We start from the raw sequence: 18,122 nt of genomic DNA on the forward strand, positions 1-18,122 counted from the left end.
TTTGTTCTGGAATACGCTATAAGCAAAATCAAAGATAGCAACCAGGGCCTACAGTTGAACGGTATTCACCAGGTTATGGCTTATGCTGATGATGTAAATTTAATAGAGGATGATAAGAGAACAATAGAAAGAAATGCAGACGCTTACAGGGACATGGATTTAGAAGTAAATGCAGAGAAAACTAAATACATGGAAGTGTGTCGGGACCGTAATATGGAAAATTGTGGATGCGTTAAAATATTAAATAATACTTTTGATAAAGTGGATAGTTTCAAATATCTAGGATCAATATTAACGGAGGAAAATCATATTCACGAAGACATTAAATGTCGACTAAAAGCAGGGAATTCGTGTTACTATTCGGCGCAAAATCTGTTGTCCTCGCGAATTCTGTGGAGGAATTTGAAGCTTAAAATATATAAATCGATAATCATCCCTGTTGTTCTGTATGGTTGCGAAACATGGTCACTTACACTGAGGGAAGAACATAGACTGAAAGTATTTGAGAACAATATCGTGAGACGAATATTCGGACCCAAGAGGAATGGGAATGGGGAATGGCGGAAACTTCATAACGAGGAACTACATAATTTATACGGTTTACCCAACATTGTTAGGGTCGTCAAGTCTAGGAGGCTTAGGTGGGCGTGTCATGTAGCTAGAATGGAAGAAAGTAGAAACGCTTTCAAAGTCTTGACAGGAAGACCAATCGGAAAACGACCATTAGGAAGACCTAGGCGCAGATGGGAGGACAATATTAAGATGGATCTCGCAGAGATTGGAATACAAAGTAGAAACTGGATGCAGTTAGCTAAGGATAGAAGTCAGTGGAGAGCTTTTGTGAACGCAGCATTGAACCTCCGGGTTCCATAGGCCATAGAGTTAGTTAGTTTAGCCATATGTGTACCAAGTTTGGTTGAAATTGCTTCAGGTGTTCCAGAATTATGCTGGAACAAACGTACATCCATTTTTATAAGACAAAGCATCTAGCTCTTCTCCCTCATAGTTTTCTTAGTTTTTATTTTCTTGTATTAGGAAAACAACTTTTCAACGAAAACATGTGGTTCGGAGCTCACATACGTAGTCGGTCCGGTAACTAGCTGATAGCAAATAGTTTTTCATAACGTAGGTTTTGCATAATGCTATACCATAATTATGTAATTTTTGTAGATAGCATGGCACAAAAATTAATTCAATTATACCATGATACCTTTTTTAATACACAAAATGAAAACTTTCCTTTTGTCAAATGTATTTTGCGTTAATATAAAGAAGAAATAAAAATATGATAGATCTGAACTACGGAAGATTGGAAATACAATGTAATATATATTTATAATAACTGTATTTAATATTTGTAAAAGCAGTCGAAAAATATACAATCAATCTAGCTTTCAACATAAAGTAATAATGAAATGCCATATCAATAGAATGTTAATCCTCTCAAATTTCTTTAATTTAAATTAAACCTATAATTTTAGTTTCTACCGTAATTTTTTCTGTCAGAGCTTTATGTAATAGCGGATTCTTACTCTTATAAGTTAGGCTACCTGTTCATAAGATCAATAAAATAAACAAACAAAAAATACCTTATTATGTTTAAAGATGTTGGTTAATGCAATATAAATTTCATATAAATTTTCATAGATTAGAATATACATTATTACAATTAATTTACAAAAACTAAAAAAATACACATTACCTCAAATCCAATACTATCATTGTACAACATTTTAATAGAACAACCTTTATTTCGTCGGACTCTGATGTATAAAATCAGTTCTTCGATCCCGACTCGTGAGAGGATAGTTATGTTCGCGAAAATTTTCAAAAGAATAAATGTTTTAAAAATTAGAAATAATATCCTATATATTTGATGGATGCCATTAAACCTGATTGTATCTGTAAATTATTTCTACTACAAAATGTTACTTTTGAAAATTCTTTTATCCTTTCATAGCGTTTTCAGTCTGGTTAGTTTTACTAGGACATATGTAAAAGGCAGAATGGAAATGTACATTAACTACAAATTAAAATAAAAAGTACTTATCATGATGAAACATAAGGAAATGTTATACAAATAACATACTAACAATATATATTACGCATATTTAATACGTAACACTAGAAAACTAAGAAAATGTTATGCTGTACAAACATTTTAAATACGAAATATTATGAAACTTAAGAAATATATTAATTGAAATATTATATTGAAATAATGTATTAACATTATGAAATCAAAGGGAATGTTATTTGAATAATATACAGATACATCTATGCAGTGATAATGACACTGGTAACTATGCCCTTCTCAATAGCTTAAATTTACCGTACCTTTGAAAATAAGAAAAAGCAGATACAGAGACCGACAGAAGTATTGGAATAATATAATTAATACTTTATTTACATTGTATGAATTATAAACAACATACATCATATTTGCTTAGTAGTGTTGAATTTGTAAACATGTAAACGTTACCATTATGTGTCTCCGAAACTATATTTAAAATATCATAATGCATGTATTTATCACACAATATATAGAGTCTACTATATTTCTCCTGCGGTCTCACTTATAGGACGACATAACGTCTCCAAACGAGTAGACACGTGACTGGATGCATGTTTTATGCCCCCACCACACGGTCGTTGATTTCATACTGTGCCTCGCAACAGCAGCTCGCAATTGTAGTGTAAAGCTAAGCATTCACAAGTGGCATGGGGTGTAAAGGTAAGGAGACAACAGTCGAAGAGAGAAATGTTGTAATTAATCTGTACAAGCAACACAAACCCCTCTCCGAAATTGATAGTACAGTCAACAGAAGCAAAATCATGGTGTTCTCCATCATTCAGCGCTTCAAACAGACTAATAGTGTTGTGAATAAGCCGAGATACGCCGCTCCTTCTAAACTTACTACTAGAGACAGGAGCCAAACAAGCAGAATCCGGCATCTGAGATTAGAGGAAGCCTTGAACAATATTCTGGCACTGTGATGCACACAGGAACAGTTGGACTGGTTTTACATAGTGCCGGTTACAATGCCAGTTTTCCTACGAGGAAACCGTATGTCAATTGTGTGAATCAGAAAAAGAGTCTAAAATTTGTTAACCTGTATAGGGGAAGCCAACAGAATTCTCGGATCACGTTCTCTGGTCGGATAAAAACAAATTCTGCTTATACAAGGGTGATGGACGTGTTACAGTGTGAAGGCTATCAAATACAGCTAAGAACATGGTAGCTACAGTGAAACATGGAGGCAACAGTGTGATGGTATGGGGATGTATGTCTTCATCAGGCGTTGGGGAACTGGTGCTTATAGATGGAATCATGGAAAAGTTTGAATACAAGAGAATTCTTGAAAACAATCTTAAGAGGAGTGCACAGAAGCTAGAATTGGGAAATGGTTACTTCCATCAGGACAATGATCCAAAGTATACTGCGGAAATTATGAGGCTTTGGATGGTGTATAACACTCCTCACACTTTGAAGATACCGACCAAATCACCAGATTTAAATCCTACAGAGAACATCTGGAACGAGCTCGAAGATCGTGTTAGGAAACATCACATTAGAAGTAAGGACCATCTGAAAGAACTTCTTCAGAGTGGAGAAATATGAACTCTGCAGTCAGCACAAAAAAGTACAGTCATGTTAAAAAATTATCGTAGTAATCCATAGAAAGGAGAACATAACTAATTACTAGCTGTTCTCTGTTGAATGCTGATATCCAGATGTAAACAAACTATTTTCATCCTTTCTGGTAGTGGAAATAAGTATCCGATGCTTTTCATGAGTTTATATATTTAGTAGAAGACTCAAATTTATTTTGTAGCAGTTGTAATTTTGTCTACTTTCTTTGCATACCTATAGAAATGATAAATCTAGTAAACATGTTTATGTTAGAATAATTATGTTGGACTCTGTACTTCGTGTTGATTTATGAATCCCCTGTTAACTAAGCCAGAGATGTGAAACAATGAGAAAATTTAGCTTATATTCAATAGTATTTTAAAATGTTTTTGAGACAATAGCTTTGTTCATGGACAGAAATATTAACTACCCAGCATGCTCATCGGTAAGATTATTTGTATACACAAATATTTTCTCGCTAATTTTGTTAATCTTGAAAGATGGTGGGAATGATTATTCCACCAAAGTAGTGGCTCTTCCTCCAAATCTGCATCCCTAAGGCTTAGGTAGAGGTTCAATTATTCTATGTGACTGCCTTCTTTATCCTGTCACCAAATGTCCTTCGTTTTAGGCAACTGTCTAATCTTTTAGTACCAACATTCCCTCGATAATCTTTTCTAGGATTTCCTGCTGGAATAAGTCTCAACTTATACAGTACTCTACCTTTTGTTATCTCAATATTTTTACCCAAATTATCTTCTTTAAACCTGAGACCTAAGAAAGCACAAATTTTCTACAGAATTCTGCTTCTTTCATCCTTCTCGAATCGCGATTTCAGAAGAGACAAAATTTCCATTTTCATGCTTCTTTCATCTTCTTTGAGGCTGCTTCTAAGATCTGTTCACTATCTCCCTCTTCAGTCAAAAAGTCATAGAATGAAAGATGTGTTTCCTGCGTACTTGCTTCATCTTGTTATGATATATCGTCTATCAGTTGAGATTCTTCGACTTGAAAATCTTTTGAAATTTGTTCATATGATGGCCATATGTCCGACGCTGTAACAGATGTTTCTGCTGACATACTGTCACAGAGCATTTGTAAGGACGATAATAGTTAATAATTCTAATTAATAATCATAGTTAATAATTCTGTTTCTTCGTTCTGAAGGATAAGATTTTTATATATTGTTTGAGACAGAACTTTTGCTATTTCTTCTTGGCGTGTTAAAACTACCAGCATCAAAAGGAAAGTAAACAATCATATTGTTGGCGTGCATGACGGAAGTATTTTACGCAGAAGGCCTAATGCATCTTACTCTTCTTGCAGCGCATGTCTCGTTTTCCTGCTTTGACTCATAATTTGTCTGTTTCCGAAGGTCCCTGTAGCTCAAGGGCTTTGTTTACTCTAATATTCAAAATATGGCCGAAACAACTCAAATGTTGGAAATCGCTCCAGTCAACAATGGCCTTTACAATATTGGCACTACTGTTGTTACACAATGAACATTTTCAGTTGGTATTTCCCACATATCTATACTAAAATATAAAGCCTCTCACAGATTTGATTTCGGAAAATCGGAATTCCGGAACTTCATCGCAAATATCGGAAGTTCGGAATTCCGGAATCTCGAAACAAGATCTGAAATTTCGGAATCTCGAAATTCCGGAATTTTCGGAATCTCGGAATTTTCGGAATCTCGGAATTCCGGGATCTCGGAATTTCGAAATTCCGGAATTCCGATATTCCGAAAATTCCGGAATTCCAAGATTCTGAAAATTCCGGAATTCCGAGATTCCGAAAAACGGAATTCCGAAAAATTCCGGAATTATCGACATTCCGAATTCCGGAATTGAAATCTCAATTCCGAACACCCCTACATCTGGGCAATTAAACGAATACTTAGTCGACCGTCTGAGTTCAAAACTTCGCGCACACGAGTCACATTGTCGGTATTTGTCGAAGTCGAAGGTCTTCCAGCACGGTCTTCATCGGCGACCTCTTCCCGGCCGTCCGAAAAGGCCTTGTGCCACCGAAACACACCACTTTTTGCTAAAGCATCATCTGGGTAAGCCTGCTTGATCATATCAAACGTCTCTGTCGCAGATTTACCGAGTTTAACACAGAATTTAATCGCGTACCTCTGCTCTAACGAACGCTGCACTTTCGGCTTGCACCACTCACAGAAACACGTCGCGCGGAAAAGCCTGTCCTGACTCTCCGTGTGCTCGGAGACAACTGACCAGCCGCTCGTTCGTTAGCTAGGAACGCCCTCTACCGGCCCCAGTCGTTGCGCGCACGCTCCGAAGTAGTCATGGCGGAATAAAATCAGTCCTATTACTTCCCGGACAAACCCTGTAATTAAGGAAGAGTTTTACATTGAAGTTGAGTTCGTTATATTTACTTATAATTAACTTTTTGCTATTGGAACTAACTATCGGTTTATTAAAATACAAGGATATAATGGGAATTATTTCATTGAGCAAATGTCTGCACCACAGTATGCATTTTTTAGGTTTAAACAATAAACAATGTATTTAGGAGTTTTGCGGCAAATTGTTTCGACCCATTGGACTATATTTTAAATCTCTCGAAGCATTGCTCTACATTCTAAATCTCTTGTTCGCAAAATAAATGGAATCTCTTTCAAACGAAAATGTTTTAAATTTTGAAGATAGAGCTACATCAATCTAGAACTACATTACTGACTTTATTATACTCCATTTCGTGGAGAACTAAATTTGTTTCTACTTTCAAAGAATCATTACTTTTGTTCATGCTGTGCCTAACTGTAACCAATTGACTTATGAATGTAAAATTCAATATGACGATTGTTGATCACAAATTTTGTTATAAATTAGTCACCTTTGTATTAAGTTTTACAATAACATATAAAACTGATAGCATAGGGGTTAATTTCATTCCCAACGTAATACTATGGCTTGCTCTTGTTAACTAATATGTACACTCATGTCCAAAGTAATTGTCGCATATCTATAACTCTCTTCTTGTAAGAATATAATTTGATAATGATTGTGAAGGGTACTTTTAATACTGATACTATGTGTATAATCGGGAAATGTATATTTGTGGTAAATTTCATAGGAAAAGAATTATGAACACGAAAATTAGAATGAGTAAAACAAAATGTCGCTAAATGGACAAGAAAGTTTTATTTTCATTTTATTGTTCTTATTTACTGCTCTTTTGACATGAAATTTGCCACATACATGCCTTTGCCTATTATACTAACATTATAAGAAATACCAGGCGAATTCGTTGTCAAATTGGGGGGTCGCGGTGGCTCAGTGGTAGAGCGTTAACCTCTGGTGCTTGGTGTCCCGGGTTCGATCCCACCCCTCGCCAAGTGAACTTTGTGGTGGACAAATACCATGTGCGTGGGTTTTCTCGGGGTTCTCCCACTTTCTTCATTCCACCATTTCGTTCATTATTCATCATCACCGTCTCGTTTAGCCTAACCGGCATAACTGCGGGACGTAAAACTCAAAAATTTCATTTCATTTTTTCGTTATCAAATTATATTCCTACAACAACATATTTATAGACATGCGACAATAATTTTGGACATGAGTGTGTCTACACTTAAAATATATTCATACCACGTCTGCATTTTTCAATACAGCTTGCCCGGGCCTCCTGCAAGACACTGACCCAAGTCTTCTGCTCTTCCTCCGATTTGGCTCTTAAGTGAAACGTCTGTCGTCCATCAGTAATTGAGAAAAGTAAAGGAGGTTTAACTTTGATTGCTGATTCAACTAGCAATAGTGTTCCCATGCAATTATTCGTCTCATCTTCATTTCTACACAACGAAAAAAAATATATATAAACAACAGTAGTAATTAATGATCTGTAAAAGCAGCTGTTGCAAAATCAAAGGCATGTGAACAGTATTCTTCAAAACGTCTTGCCCACACACCTAATTTAAATGATCATATTCTGGCAATCGTGCATAGGAAATCACAACAGTCAGTGGCGAATTTAGTCCGTGGCCGGAGGCCCCTAGGCCACCCAGTTTTTTTGAGTGACAAAAATAATTTAAGCTATTATTTACATATTTTTGAAAGTTTATAGTAAACTCATAGTCTGGGTTCTGGCTGCCCCCAATTTTGATCTTCTAGACCCGCCACTGCTAACAATTGATTCTAAATAAAGATTTCAATTGGGTACAGACAATGCAAGCTTGTTTGATTTAATTTCGACTGTGTTCGAGGAGCACGGTGATGAATTTCAATTCCATCAATGGGCTCCAAAATCACGCGATCTTAGCCCAGTTGAACACATTTTGGATGTCATTTATCGCCGATTCCGAACTCATTGACCTTCCCCCTTCGCGGAGTTCACATGAATTAAATGACTTGTGTGTGCAGATGTGATGTGCAATGCCTCAATCCAGCTACAAAGTTCTCATTGCTTCAATGTTAAACCGCATTGTTATTGTCCTACGAGCCAAAGGTGGATATATTACTGAGGTGGTCATAATGTTCTGGTTGGTCAGTGTAAAATTACTAGAAAAAATAGTATAATACACTATTTGCTAGAAGCGAAATCCGCGAGCAAATTTTATTATATAAACTATCAATGGGTCAACAGGAAAAATCAAGAATTTTTTTTAAAAAATATTGAAATTCAATATGAACAAGAATATGTTAAACACATACACACAAACAAAATAAAAATTGAAACTACTATATGTCATTCACTTTCTTCAATATTTGAGAGAATTATTCATATATTCCGATCTTCTAAATTTATCACATAGTCAGTGACGTATTTAGGATTTTGTTTCGAGGGGCTATGAACATTATCCTGAGTGGGTGTGTATATACTGGGTCTATGTAGGTATACAGTTGTTATATATAGGGGAAACCGTTGTACCTTGAGCATAGTGTACCTTGGAACACTCTCATGTTTCTGAGCTCCTGTACTATCTTGTGGTGATTCAATGAACTATATGATGCTTTCACATTGTCAGACGGTGCCATCGTGGCTTTCGTTGAGCTCAGAAGCATATGTGATTTTTGAAAATGAAAAACTTTTTTTTTTCTTTTAGGGATAAAACAAACTATTTAGAAATTGAAATATTGCTTTTTAGTGCCATTACTGTTTGTTGTTGGTATCATCCGTAATAATCTATTAGTTCAGGGGGATTAGGTGAGTATTTTCGTGACTTGTTTTTCTACTTTGGACTAGCGTTATCATTATGGCGCCATTTTAGTAATTGTCGATAGCCTCTTGTACCACGAAACAGAAACATATCTTGTACCTTGGAACATGTTCCAAGGTACATTAACTCATTGTCAAGGGTAATTTTTGAACATTCTTTTATTATCGTTGCAGGAATCGAAATGTCAAGAAGCAAGACAGGAAAGAAAAGGCCTGCCATTAACCTAAGTTCAATCAAGAACGCAAATAAAGCAGTCATTCCATAGCCTGGGGAGCGTATCTCAATTCGTTAAGTTTGCAAAATTTACCAAGTGTCTTTAGCTACTTTATCCCGACATCAGAAATATTTTAGACAGTCAGGGAAAGAAACATTGAGAAATATGATGTTCACAGTGTGTTTAGTGAGGATGAAAAGGAGAGGCTAACTACATAATAACAACTGTGGCCAATAACCACATCGATAATCATGAAACCCACTTATCTGTCGAGGCTGTTGAGATGGCTTCTGAAGCTGGAGTTGTCATGCTGACTCCCCATCCGCATATTTCAGGAAAACTACAACCACTGGATGTACAGTCCTTTTAAATGTTTTTATAACCAAGCTGTGGAAGAATATTTACATAATAACCAGGAGAAACATTTTTATATTTATACTATGGCCGAAATGTTGGGAAGTATCTATCCGCGCGTGCTTTCAGCATATCAAATATCACAAGTGGTTTTCGCTGTTCAGGGATGTATCCTATAGATAAAATCATTTTCTTGGAGTTACGACTTTTTACCAGCTTCGCTAACTGACCATCGGCAGGATTGTCATCTAAGTGATATACGTGAAAAGGTCAACACTCTGGTGCATGAACGAAACGAAACAACTGTGCAACTCGTGCAAGTTTTGCCTTCTACATCCGTCTTTAAAGAGGAAGTACAGCCTTACCAGAAAGCATAAACTCCATAAAGTACAAAAAGCCGAAGAAAGACTGTCACAGGCAGTGGCGGCGGTTGGACGTTAAAAGTGAGGGGGCAAGACATGATCTAAATATTTGTATATAAATGTTAGTTTTCCTGGTTGTTTCTAACATTTTGTTTGACGAAAGGTTGTATAACTAATAGGATACTATATTTTCAGTTAAAATACCGTATATCGTATATAATAGTTTATTAAGTAAATTGAGAAGAACAACGCAAGTAGATACTAGCCCTTTGTACTCTTAAACAACGAAGGTGTAAGAAGAGATTTGATTCCTTGCTCATGAACATCTTAAAATTCTGTCTGGAAAATTGTGTGATCAGATTATTTAATAAATTTGCAAAACAAATAAATAGAAAGGATAATATTAATCATAGTAATGAATAATGATGCTTGTTTTGCAAAAGTTATATTGAAACTGAGGATTAATGAAAAACTTAATATTTAATTCCACACATGATATTAAATGTATGTTATTACTCTTAGAAAATGAAAGACAGTAAATACTACAAGCATATGCTACGACATTTAAAGAAATATTTGCTTTTGCAACTTCTTGAAATATGTTCGTTGCCATTAGGTGCAGATTTCACTTTCTTGGAACACATCAAAACAACAATACTTACAATCCACACTTCAGTTATACAAAATAAACTTAAAGCCTAGAATTATGTTCAATTTACTAAATTTTATTGTATATATACTCGTACATCCTTGAACACAACACTTCACTCGTATATTACACTACAAAACAATGGAAAAAGTAGAAGTTGTTTCTTATCACGCTCTTTTTAATCGATATTCCTTACTTTAGAAAGAAGAAAAGACATTTTAGGAACTGTCAATTTTTGTGCAATTAATGAATAACTTGTGAAATAGGCCCTACTTTTTTGCATAATGCTCTTTCGATTAGCTTCAAAGCGGCTCACTAACATATCGAGCCCTTGTAAGAAGAAATGAAAGTATGCTGAAATTGTGCTCCAATAGGTTATTTTTTGGGGTTATTTTCTGTGGCGATTAAAACGCAATTACTGTAGCTTTCTTTACTCCACGGGAAGACAACCAATACGTATTCACGCAACAGCAAATATTATATGGCAGCATTTTTTCCTATTAATCAGTAACACATACAAAATCGTTACATTTCCAAATGAAACTATATACATTAATTGGTTACTTAAAAAAAGTGAGGGGGCAACTGCCCCCCTTTGCCCCCCCTAATCGCCGCCCATGGTCACAGGTAGAGTAGAATAGTAACAGATATACTTGCAAAGCAAGAATTGAAAGGTAAGAAAGAGCACAGAGTCACATGGAAAGGAAATAAGAAGCAAGAACAGCAAAGAAAAGGAAAGAACAAATCCAACAAAAAAAAATAGTTTAGAAACGTCTGATGAAGAATCTGAGAACATAAGCCTGCATGAAAATGATGATAGTGATGTTATGTTTGCAGAACTGATGGACACAGAAGTTTAATTAGACTAAAGCATTGAAGCCATAATGTCAATCCGGATGACTATGTGTTGATGCATTTTAAGAAGAAACGAAGCATTGAATTTTATGCAGGAAAGATTTGTTCAGCTGAATCTAATTACATTACGAATTTATAATTACATTACGAATCTATTACGAATTTAAAATTAAGTTATTTAAGCATATTTCGGGTACTGCAAATAAATTTTATGAAGACTTTGAAGAATAGTCTGAAGTGAATGCATCTGATATTATAGTGAAACTGCCACCACCTGTTCGGCCAATAGGCTTCAGTAAAGTGTCTGAACAATTGTGGTTTGAAGTGGATTTGGTTAATGCAGAGTAATAGATCGCGTAGGCTGAAGTCGTTTCCTCCAATAAGTCAATATTTCTTAATTTAGTAATTCCTTATGTTACCTTCTGATAGTCCTATTTCTACTTCACGTGCAAAGAATTAGAACAAAGTATGCTCAACATATGACCAATTTTGTAACTGTTTTAGAGCCATCGTTGTTTTTTTTTCCGGGATTTTAAGAGTAGACTGACAAATAGAATATTATTATTGTGTTAAGTTTACGAGTTCTTCAATAAATAAATTAATAAATAAATAAGGTTAACCTTCCGATTAATATTAGGTTCAATATGAAGGTAAATGACTGGTCCGAGTAAGTATCAGAAATTTCCATTCTCTTCTTTCACACGCTTTGGTATATCAAAAACAACAAATCTTGATATATAAAATAAATCTTAGAATAATTATTTGTAACTTTATTTCTGTGAATTACCATATAGAAATACATGTTTCAAGGTACATGAGGCTGTGTTCCAAGGTACAGTACATGAGTATTTGTACCATGGAACACTTTCTTGGGATTTTTTGAAAACTTAAAAACATAACGAAGAACAGAAATAAGAATTTAAATAAGGACACAATTCCATTCAGAAAACTTCGAAGTTTAAAAATACTGCAATAGAATTGCAGAAATAACTGTTGGTAATATTATATCTTGGAAAAAGCAAAAAGTGTTCCAAGGTACAAAAGTTTCCCCTACTATAAATAAACTCCATATGGTTCTGGATAATCACAATAACATTTTAAAACACATTTTTCTGACCAGAACAAAGACCTTTTCTTAATGTCTGATGAAGAGGACGTTAGGTCCTTGAAACTGTAAAAAAAATCGTATAGTTATTAAATAATTCATTTTGTTCTGGTCAGAAAAATGTGTTTTAAAATGTATACTATATATGAATTTATCTATTTCGGGGCGGTTTGAGCCCGATAGCCACCTTCCTAAATACTCCACTGCACATAGTTAATGAATAAATATTTTCCTTTATTAAAAGAGACGAAAATGTTTGACAAAAAACTAGTACATTTTGTTATCAGAATTTAATATTTCCATCACGCTTACTAACATGCGTGTGCTGTCGCTTGAATGTGCGACACGAGGCTTGATTCCATTGTTTACAGTTTTCTGTTTGTATTTGCTCCTCGGCTTGGATAGTCTACCCTGAAGTTAATGTACTGCCGGCCTCACGCTCGTCTTTGTTTCGTTTTGTGAATCACATTTGTATCTTGTGGAACACAGGGTAAGTCAAAGGTATTTGAACAGTCTTTTATTTTGAAACCTGAGAGGAAAATGCGAAATCTGTTAACGAGGTATGGTAGTCAGGGACGCCCGAAGAAAATTTTCTAGGGAGGGGCCCATCTCCATGGTTGCTATATTACGTCTGGTATTTAATATAAATGGTTTGCTAAATTACGTATACATTTTCGTGAGCCAGAGGGGGGCCCGGGCTCCACCCTGCCCTCCCCTTCGGGCACCCATGATGGTAGTAGATGGGGAAAGGACGAGGAACTTGTATGGTACATGGCGACCATGGCTGCCATCTAGAATACTAGTTCAATATTTCAAATGGAAAGGGAGTATGTCGCATATCAAGTTAACACCAAGGTGGTCTCAGAAATCCAAAGGAGAAATTGAATTTTTTTCACATCTTGTATGGATTGCAGTTTTGAACACTAAGAGTATGAAAAATCTCATTGTTACTGAAGCAATATGTTATTGTTGTAGGTGATCTAGAATACCTCCGAGCTCCGACAGAGGAACAGAAGATAAAATCATCCTAATATTTGGAGTACGGAGTTCCAGAAAAATTACAGAAAGTAGACAGTATCCGGGTAGACATCTAGTCATCCAGTATCTCACAGCAAAATGGCGTACGTGGTTGCCAAATTCCGAGAAAAATAAAGCACGTATATAGTGACCAAAGGCTAACACCAATTAGGATACAGCAACGACGGTTTTAGCATCGTCTGTGAAGAGTCCCGAATCAGTCTACTCGTCGTCTCTCACTGGAAAGCGGTATCGTTAATGGACTCCACTGTGCATGTTGCATGGCAATTGCTGATATTCTTAAAGCTGCACATAAAACATAACCTAAATAAGGATTGCCAAGATTGACGGGTAGGGTTCTGCACGTGAGCTACGAACCAACCGAACTGGATTCACCTTCGTGACTAATCGGTTAGCGTACGAGCCTTTGACGCAAAAGACCCGGGTTCGATTCCCGGCAGGAGCTCAAGTGGTTCGGATTCCACGTTAATCATTAGGTCCACGTCTCATATAGCCTCGCTACTGAACGGGAGGTTAAACTCAAAATCAACTCAACTCAACGATCTGGATTCCTCCTTTACGTGTGGGACATTGTTCAGTATCAAGGCCTATTTCTGTTTGAATGGAATGGAAAGGTCAATCGGTAAAATTGTCGGCATCTGATGGTTCTGGAGAAATATATTTCCTTCTCTTTTGAACAGAAACGGCAATTTCAGTTTCAACAATTTGGGACCCTTCCCCATTATGACGTTGGTGTCCGTAAATGGCTCGATGTATAATTTCCATTGAGGTAGATTGGTCCCAAATTGTTGATAACCAGTCTCGGACTGAAAATGGGACTCACAGATAGTGAATGTTGTGAAGATACATTTTAACTGTAGAATCTACTACAGAACAACAAACAAATAAGGAAGATAAAGTCAAAAAACCGAAAATTTCCATTCCATTTGCCCCGAAAAGGCGACTTTTTTGCCTTTCTAGTCCCGTTCCATACCACCGTGCTAATAGCCGTGTATCTAACCTTGTTTCGTGACCTTTTCCTGAATATCTTTGTGGGGTGAAATAGAACTTTTGGAGAAAGCGTCATTAGAAATTATCTAGTTAGAGACCAATTGCGGTTCCAACACAACATCACACCAGAACATTTTGACGTGGACGTTAGGTAACTTCTCAATCAGATATTCGCAGTGCGTTGATTGGCATTGAGAAAATGAGAGAACTACAAGAAAATACAGCACATGGTATTTGTCCACCACAAAGTTCAATTGGCGAGAGTTCTATTATCAATTAGAAGCATTTTCAAATGTAAAATATTATAATTGAATTATCATATAATGTTTATTGCATATGCAGGGTGGTAAGTAACTTCACCGAAAAACTTTGGGAGGCAATTCCTTATATGAAATGAAAGAAAAAAGTTCTAATAAACATGGGCCGAAAAACGTATCCTTTCAGAGTTATGATGCATTAAAAATTCGAAAAATCACTTTTCAAAACTCCCTAACTTAGAAACTATAGGACCTATCCCAAAGGAACTAGTGTGCTCTATCTAAATATCCGTGTTTTACCATCCTCCGTTATCGGTGAAAGGAACTGTAAAAAGGAAGTTGAAGTATAGGGATACTCCTTTAAGTATTAGTGGTGCGTTCGTTTCGCTGGTACCGGTGAATTCTGAAACATGGATATTTAGATAGAGCGTATACCAGTTTCTGTGTAATTCCTTAAACCGCTTGGGATAGGTCCTATAGTTTCTAAGCCAGGGTGTTTTGAAAAGTGATATTTCGAATATTCGTTAGTTCATAACTCTGAAAGGAGACGTTTTTCGACCCACGTTTATTAGAACTTTTTTCTTTCATCTCGTATAAGTAACCGCCTCCCAAACTTTTTCAGTGGAGTTATCCACCACCCTGTATATTTGAAGTATAATTGTAATGCTATATTTGAGAAAATATTTTCTTTTGAATATTTGAATAGGATTCAAATTTTTGAACATTTATTTATTCTTGAACAGAACTTTTATTTTAATAATACGGCAAAAGTGCACTTTGAGCAGAATATTCATATCGCATCTATTGAGTTGTAATCAAGTAAGTACTCAACCTAACCTGACCTAACCTAAATAACAGTGATTCTATTTCTCTAGTACCACATCGTGTGACAAAATCACTTGTTCTGCTCAAAGTGTACTCTCACTCAATATTTTGTGTATGCAATACACTCTGATAAAACTGAATGCCCTAAAATGTGAGATATTCAACTTTTAGCTATAAATTGTAAATAACTAACTTGTAGTATGAGAGCGCACCATCCTTGTATATAAACCATCGCCTTCTGTAACCTTTTAAGTAATTGCCCCATTTATGCAAGTAGCCTTCCATTTCCAGACAAACAACTTGACCACTCCATACTATCAATGCAGTGCTTGTTATTTGAACATCAAAAAGCTACGATAAATAATACAGTTCTCTTTGTTTTCTATTGTTTGTTCTCTTTGAAATTTCTTATATATAGTCTACAAAAGAACCAACCATTAACGTGATCAACCTTCTGCTAATCAGTTTTTAACCTAGAATATTTACACTACAGTCGTAAGAAAGCACATTTGAGTATCCTATGAAACGTTTCAGTCACTGATGTGAGACAATATGACAACGAATCACATTTGTATGATTTCGACAAGAAAGAACACACATGATAATACCCAGAAATTTTTCTGGCTTCCTCTCCTTTCGTTTGTATGACAATAGGGCCTTATGCAGAGTCGTTTTGAAGTATGATTAGCGTCATACTAAAGGCCTGACTACTGCAGGAAACATATGTTAGTCGAACTCTTTAGTATGGCACTAATAACGCGTCAAAACGACTCGGCATAAGGCCCATATTCTATATTGTAAATCACATGCTGTTTCTTCTTTCTTCATATTACTTTTCTTACTTAACCTCAATTGAGTTTTTATATATATTCAGATGCAGACTAAGTCCCTGGTACCTATATCACTGACTAGGAAAGATCGCGGAGTATTACTATAACTTTATATCGATATTATACTCAATCGACTCGTTTTTACATATGAAACAAAATCCTCGATCGCAAGTATGTTTGATTTACGAATGCTAGAAGTTCAATATCAAACAGATTTTGCAGAAAATTTGAAGTAACCATTTTTCTGAGCAGTGATGTCAATTTAGTCTATTTTTAGGTAAATCTAGCCTATTTGGAGAGGCATTTAGCCATACAAATCTACGAAATGCTTATAGCCATAAATATAGCTTATGTTATGAAACTCTTTTGCCATTTTTGGCTATTTTATCAGCCGTTAAATTAAATCTAAAACTACTTTTTCTTTGTACATAAAGTGTAATTTTTAAAAATTGGCCTATTCTTCACTATCGTATCAGATGACTTCTCTAGACAGAAGGTGTTTTATTACGAAAAAAAAAACATTTGTTTTTCATTCTTCTCTTTCTCCACCCTTAGATTTACAACTACTTAACAAGAATAATATCGCCCCCGTAACAGCCCCGTTTGCTACATTTTAATTATTTTAGTTTTTGCATTTCATTGCAAGAATGAAAGTTTTCTAATACAAATTTAGTGAACTGTTCGGTTCTTCAAGACACAGAGATTGTTTTTGATGATTAAAGAAAACCAATAGGATATATAATTAGCTAGAAAACTCTCAATGCAATCATGATTCATGCGAGCGTGTGGAGAACTAAGAAGTGTTTGTAAGGACTATGACCTGCCAAAAAACGTACTACTGAAAATTGGGACAATGGCAGTCTACACAAACACAACTAATCCACAATCTAACGCTGTTGCATCCAGTTCCAGCGTCTCGACTAACTGCGACGTCATCGATGATGATTTATGTCAATTCAACTAACAATATGGCTGTAGACTTTCAAAAATCATATAAGTTGTTGATGGATTTTATTGTAATTTAAAGTCATGTATGTTGCTTGTTAGTCTTCAGCGAATAAAATTTAACATTTCAAATTTTACTATAACTCACTTACAACCCTACACACAAAAAAGGAGTTTAAAATCTACAGAGCGGGTTATAGGTTAGGAGTTCAAAATCTAGATTTTTTCCTCAAAAAGCTTATTTCTGAAGGCCATCTAGCATATTTTCTTCAGAGGTTGTTGGCAACACTATTCTTGAGATAGACACTTCATTTTTGCTATTCCTTGGGTGCCCAGCACAGTGAAGAGGTCAAAACATACGTAGATTGAAATATAAGGGCACAGATTTGGGAGAGGGTGAAGGTTAATGGCGTCTTACAACTTGTAAATTGCCTCCTATTTGGTTCACCGGATCGAAAAGCTAATAAGATGTATTTGCTATTTCTATTCGACTGTATTGTCATTCAAATATCACTTTCCTGTGTGGCCACCTTCAAATTAGACAATAATATTTGTCTCCGAAACGCTTTGCTAGGCGTTTCCACTCACCTTAACTCTTAAACTTGAATCGTAACATACATAATTCAAAATTACAATTTTGTACATGTTAAGTGTATAAGACTTCAATTTAAATTTTTAAAAAGCTACTGGCATGAGGAAAGAAAATGGTAATTAAAAAAAAAAAAGGATTGGCAAGAATTAAATACAACTTACAAATATTTATTTACCTGTATTAGAACAGTTCTGGATTTACCTGTATTTATCTACCTGTATCTATATCGTAGAAACGAATGAAATGTCCACTTTGACGTCTGGTGCGAAACTTACCTCAAAAACACAGCA

General features: G+C 35.5%; 1 protein-coding gene across 2 annotated transcripts in view; it reads right to left on the reverse strand.

Moving 5' to 3' along the window:
• Positions 1 to 16,079, reverse strand: part of LOC145693093 (oxysterol-binding protein 1-like) — a 327,552-nt gene extending 311,473 nt beyond the window's left edge. For both annotated transcript variants that reach the window (XM_081768782.1, XM_081768781.1), the window contains exons 1-2: positions 15,659 to 16,079; positions 7,252 to 7,451 (exon numbers count right to left, since the gene is read on the reverse strand). In XM_081768782.1, coding sequence (XP_081624908.1) covers positions 7,252 to 7,451; positions 15,659 to 15,750 — 292 coding nt within the window. In that variant the 5' untranslated portion in view covers positions 15,751 to 16,079. The remainder of the gene's footprint in view (positions 1 to 7,251; positions 7,452 to 15,658) is intronic.
• Positions 16,080 to 18,122: the final 2,043 nt, after the last annotated feature.

This window comes from Thermobia domestica, chromosome 8, assembly GCF_964235325.1.
Source record: "Thermobia domestica chromosome 8, izTheDome1.hap1.1, whole genome shotgun sequence".
NCBI lineage: Eukaryota > Metazoa > Arthropoda > Insecta > Zygentoma > Lepismatidae > Thermobia > Thermobia domestica.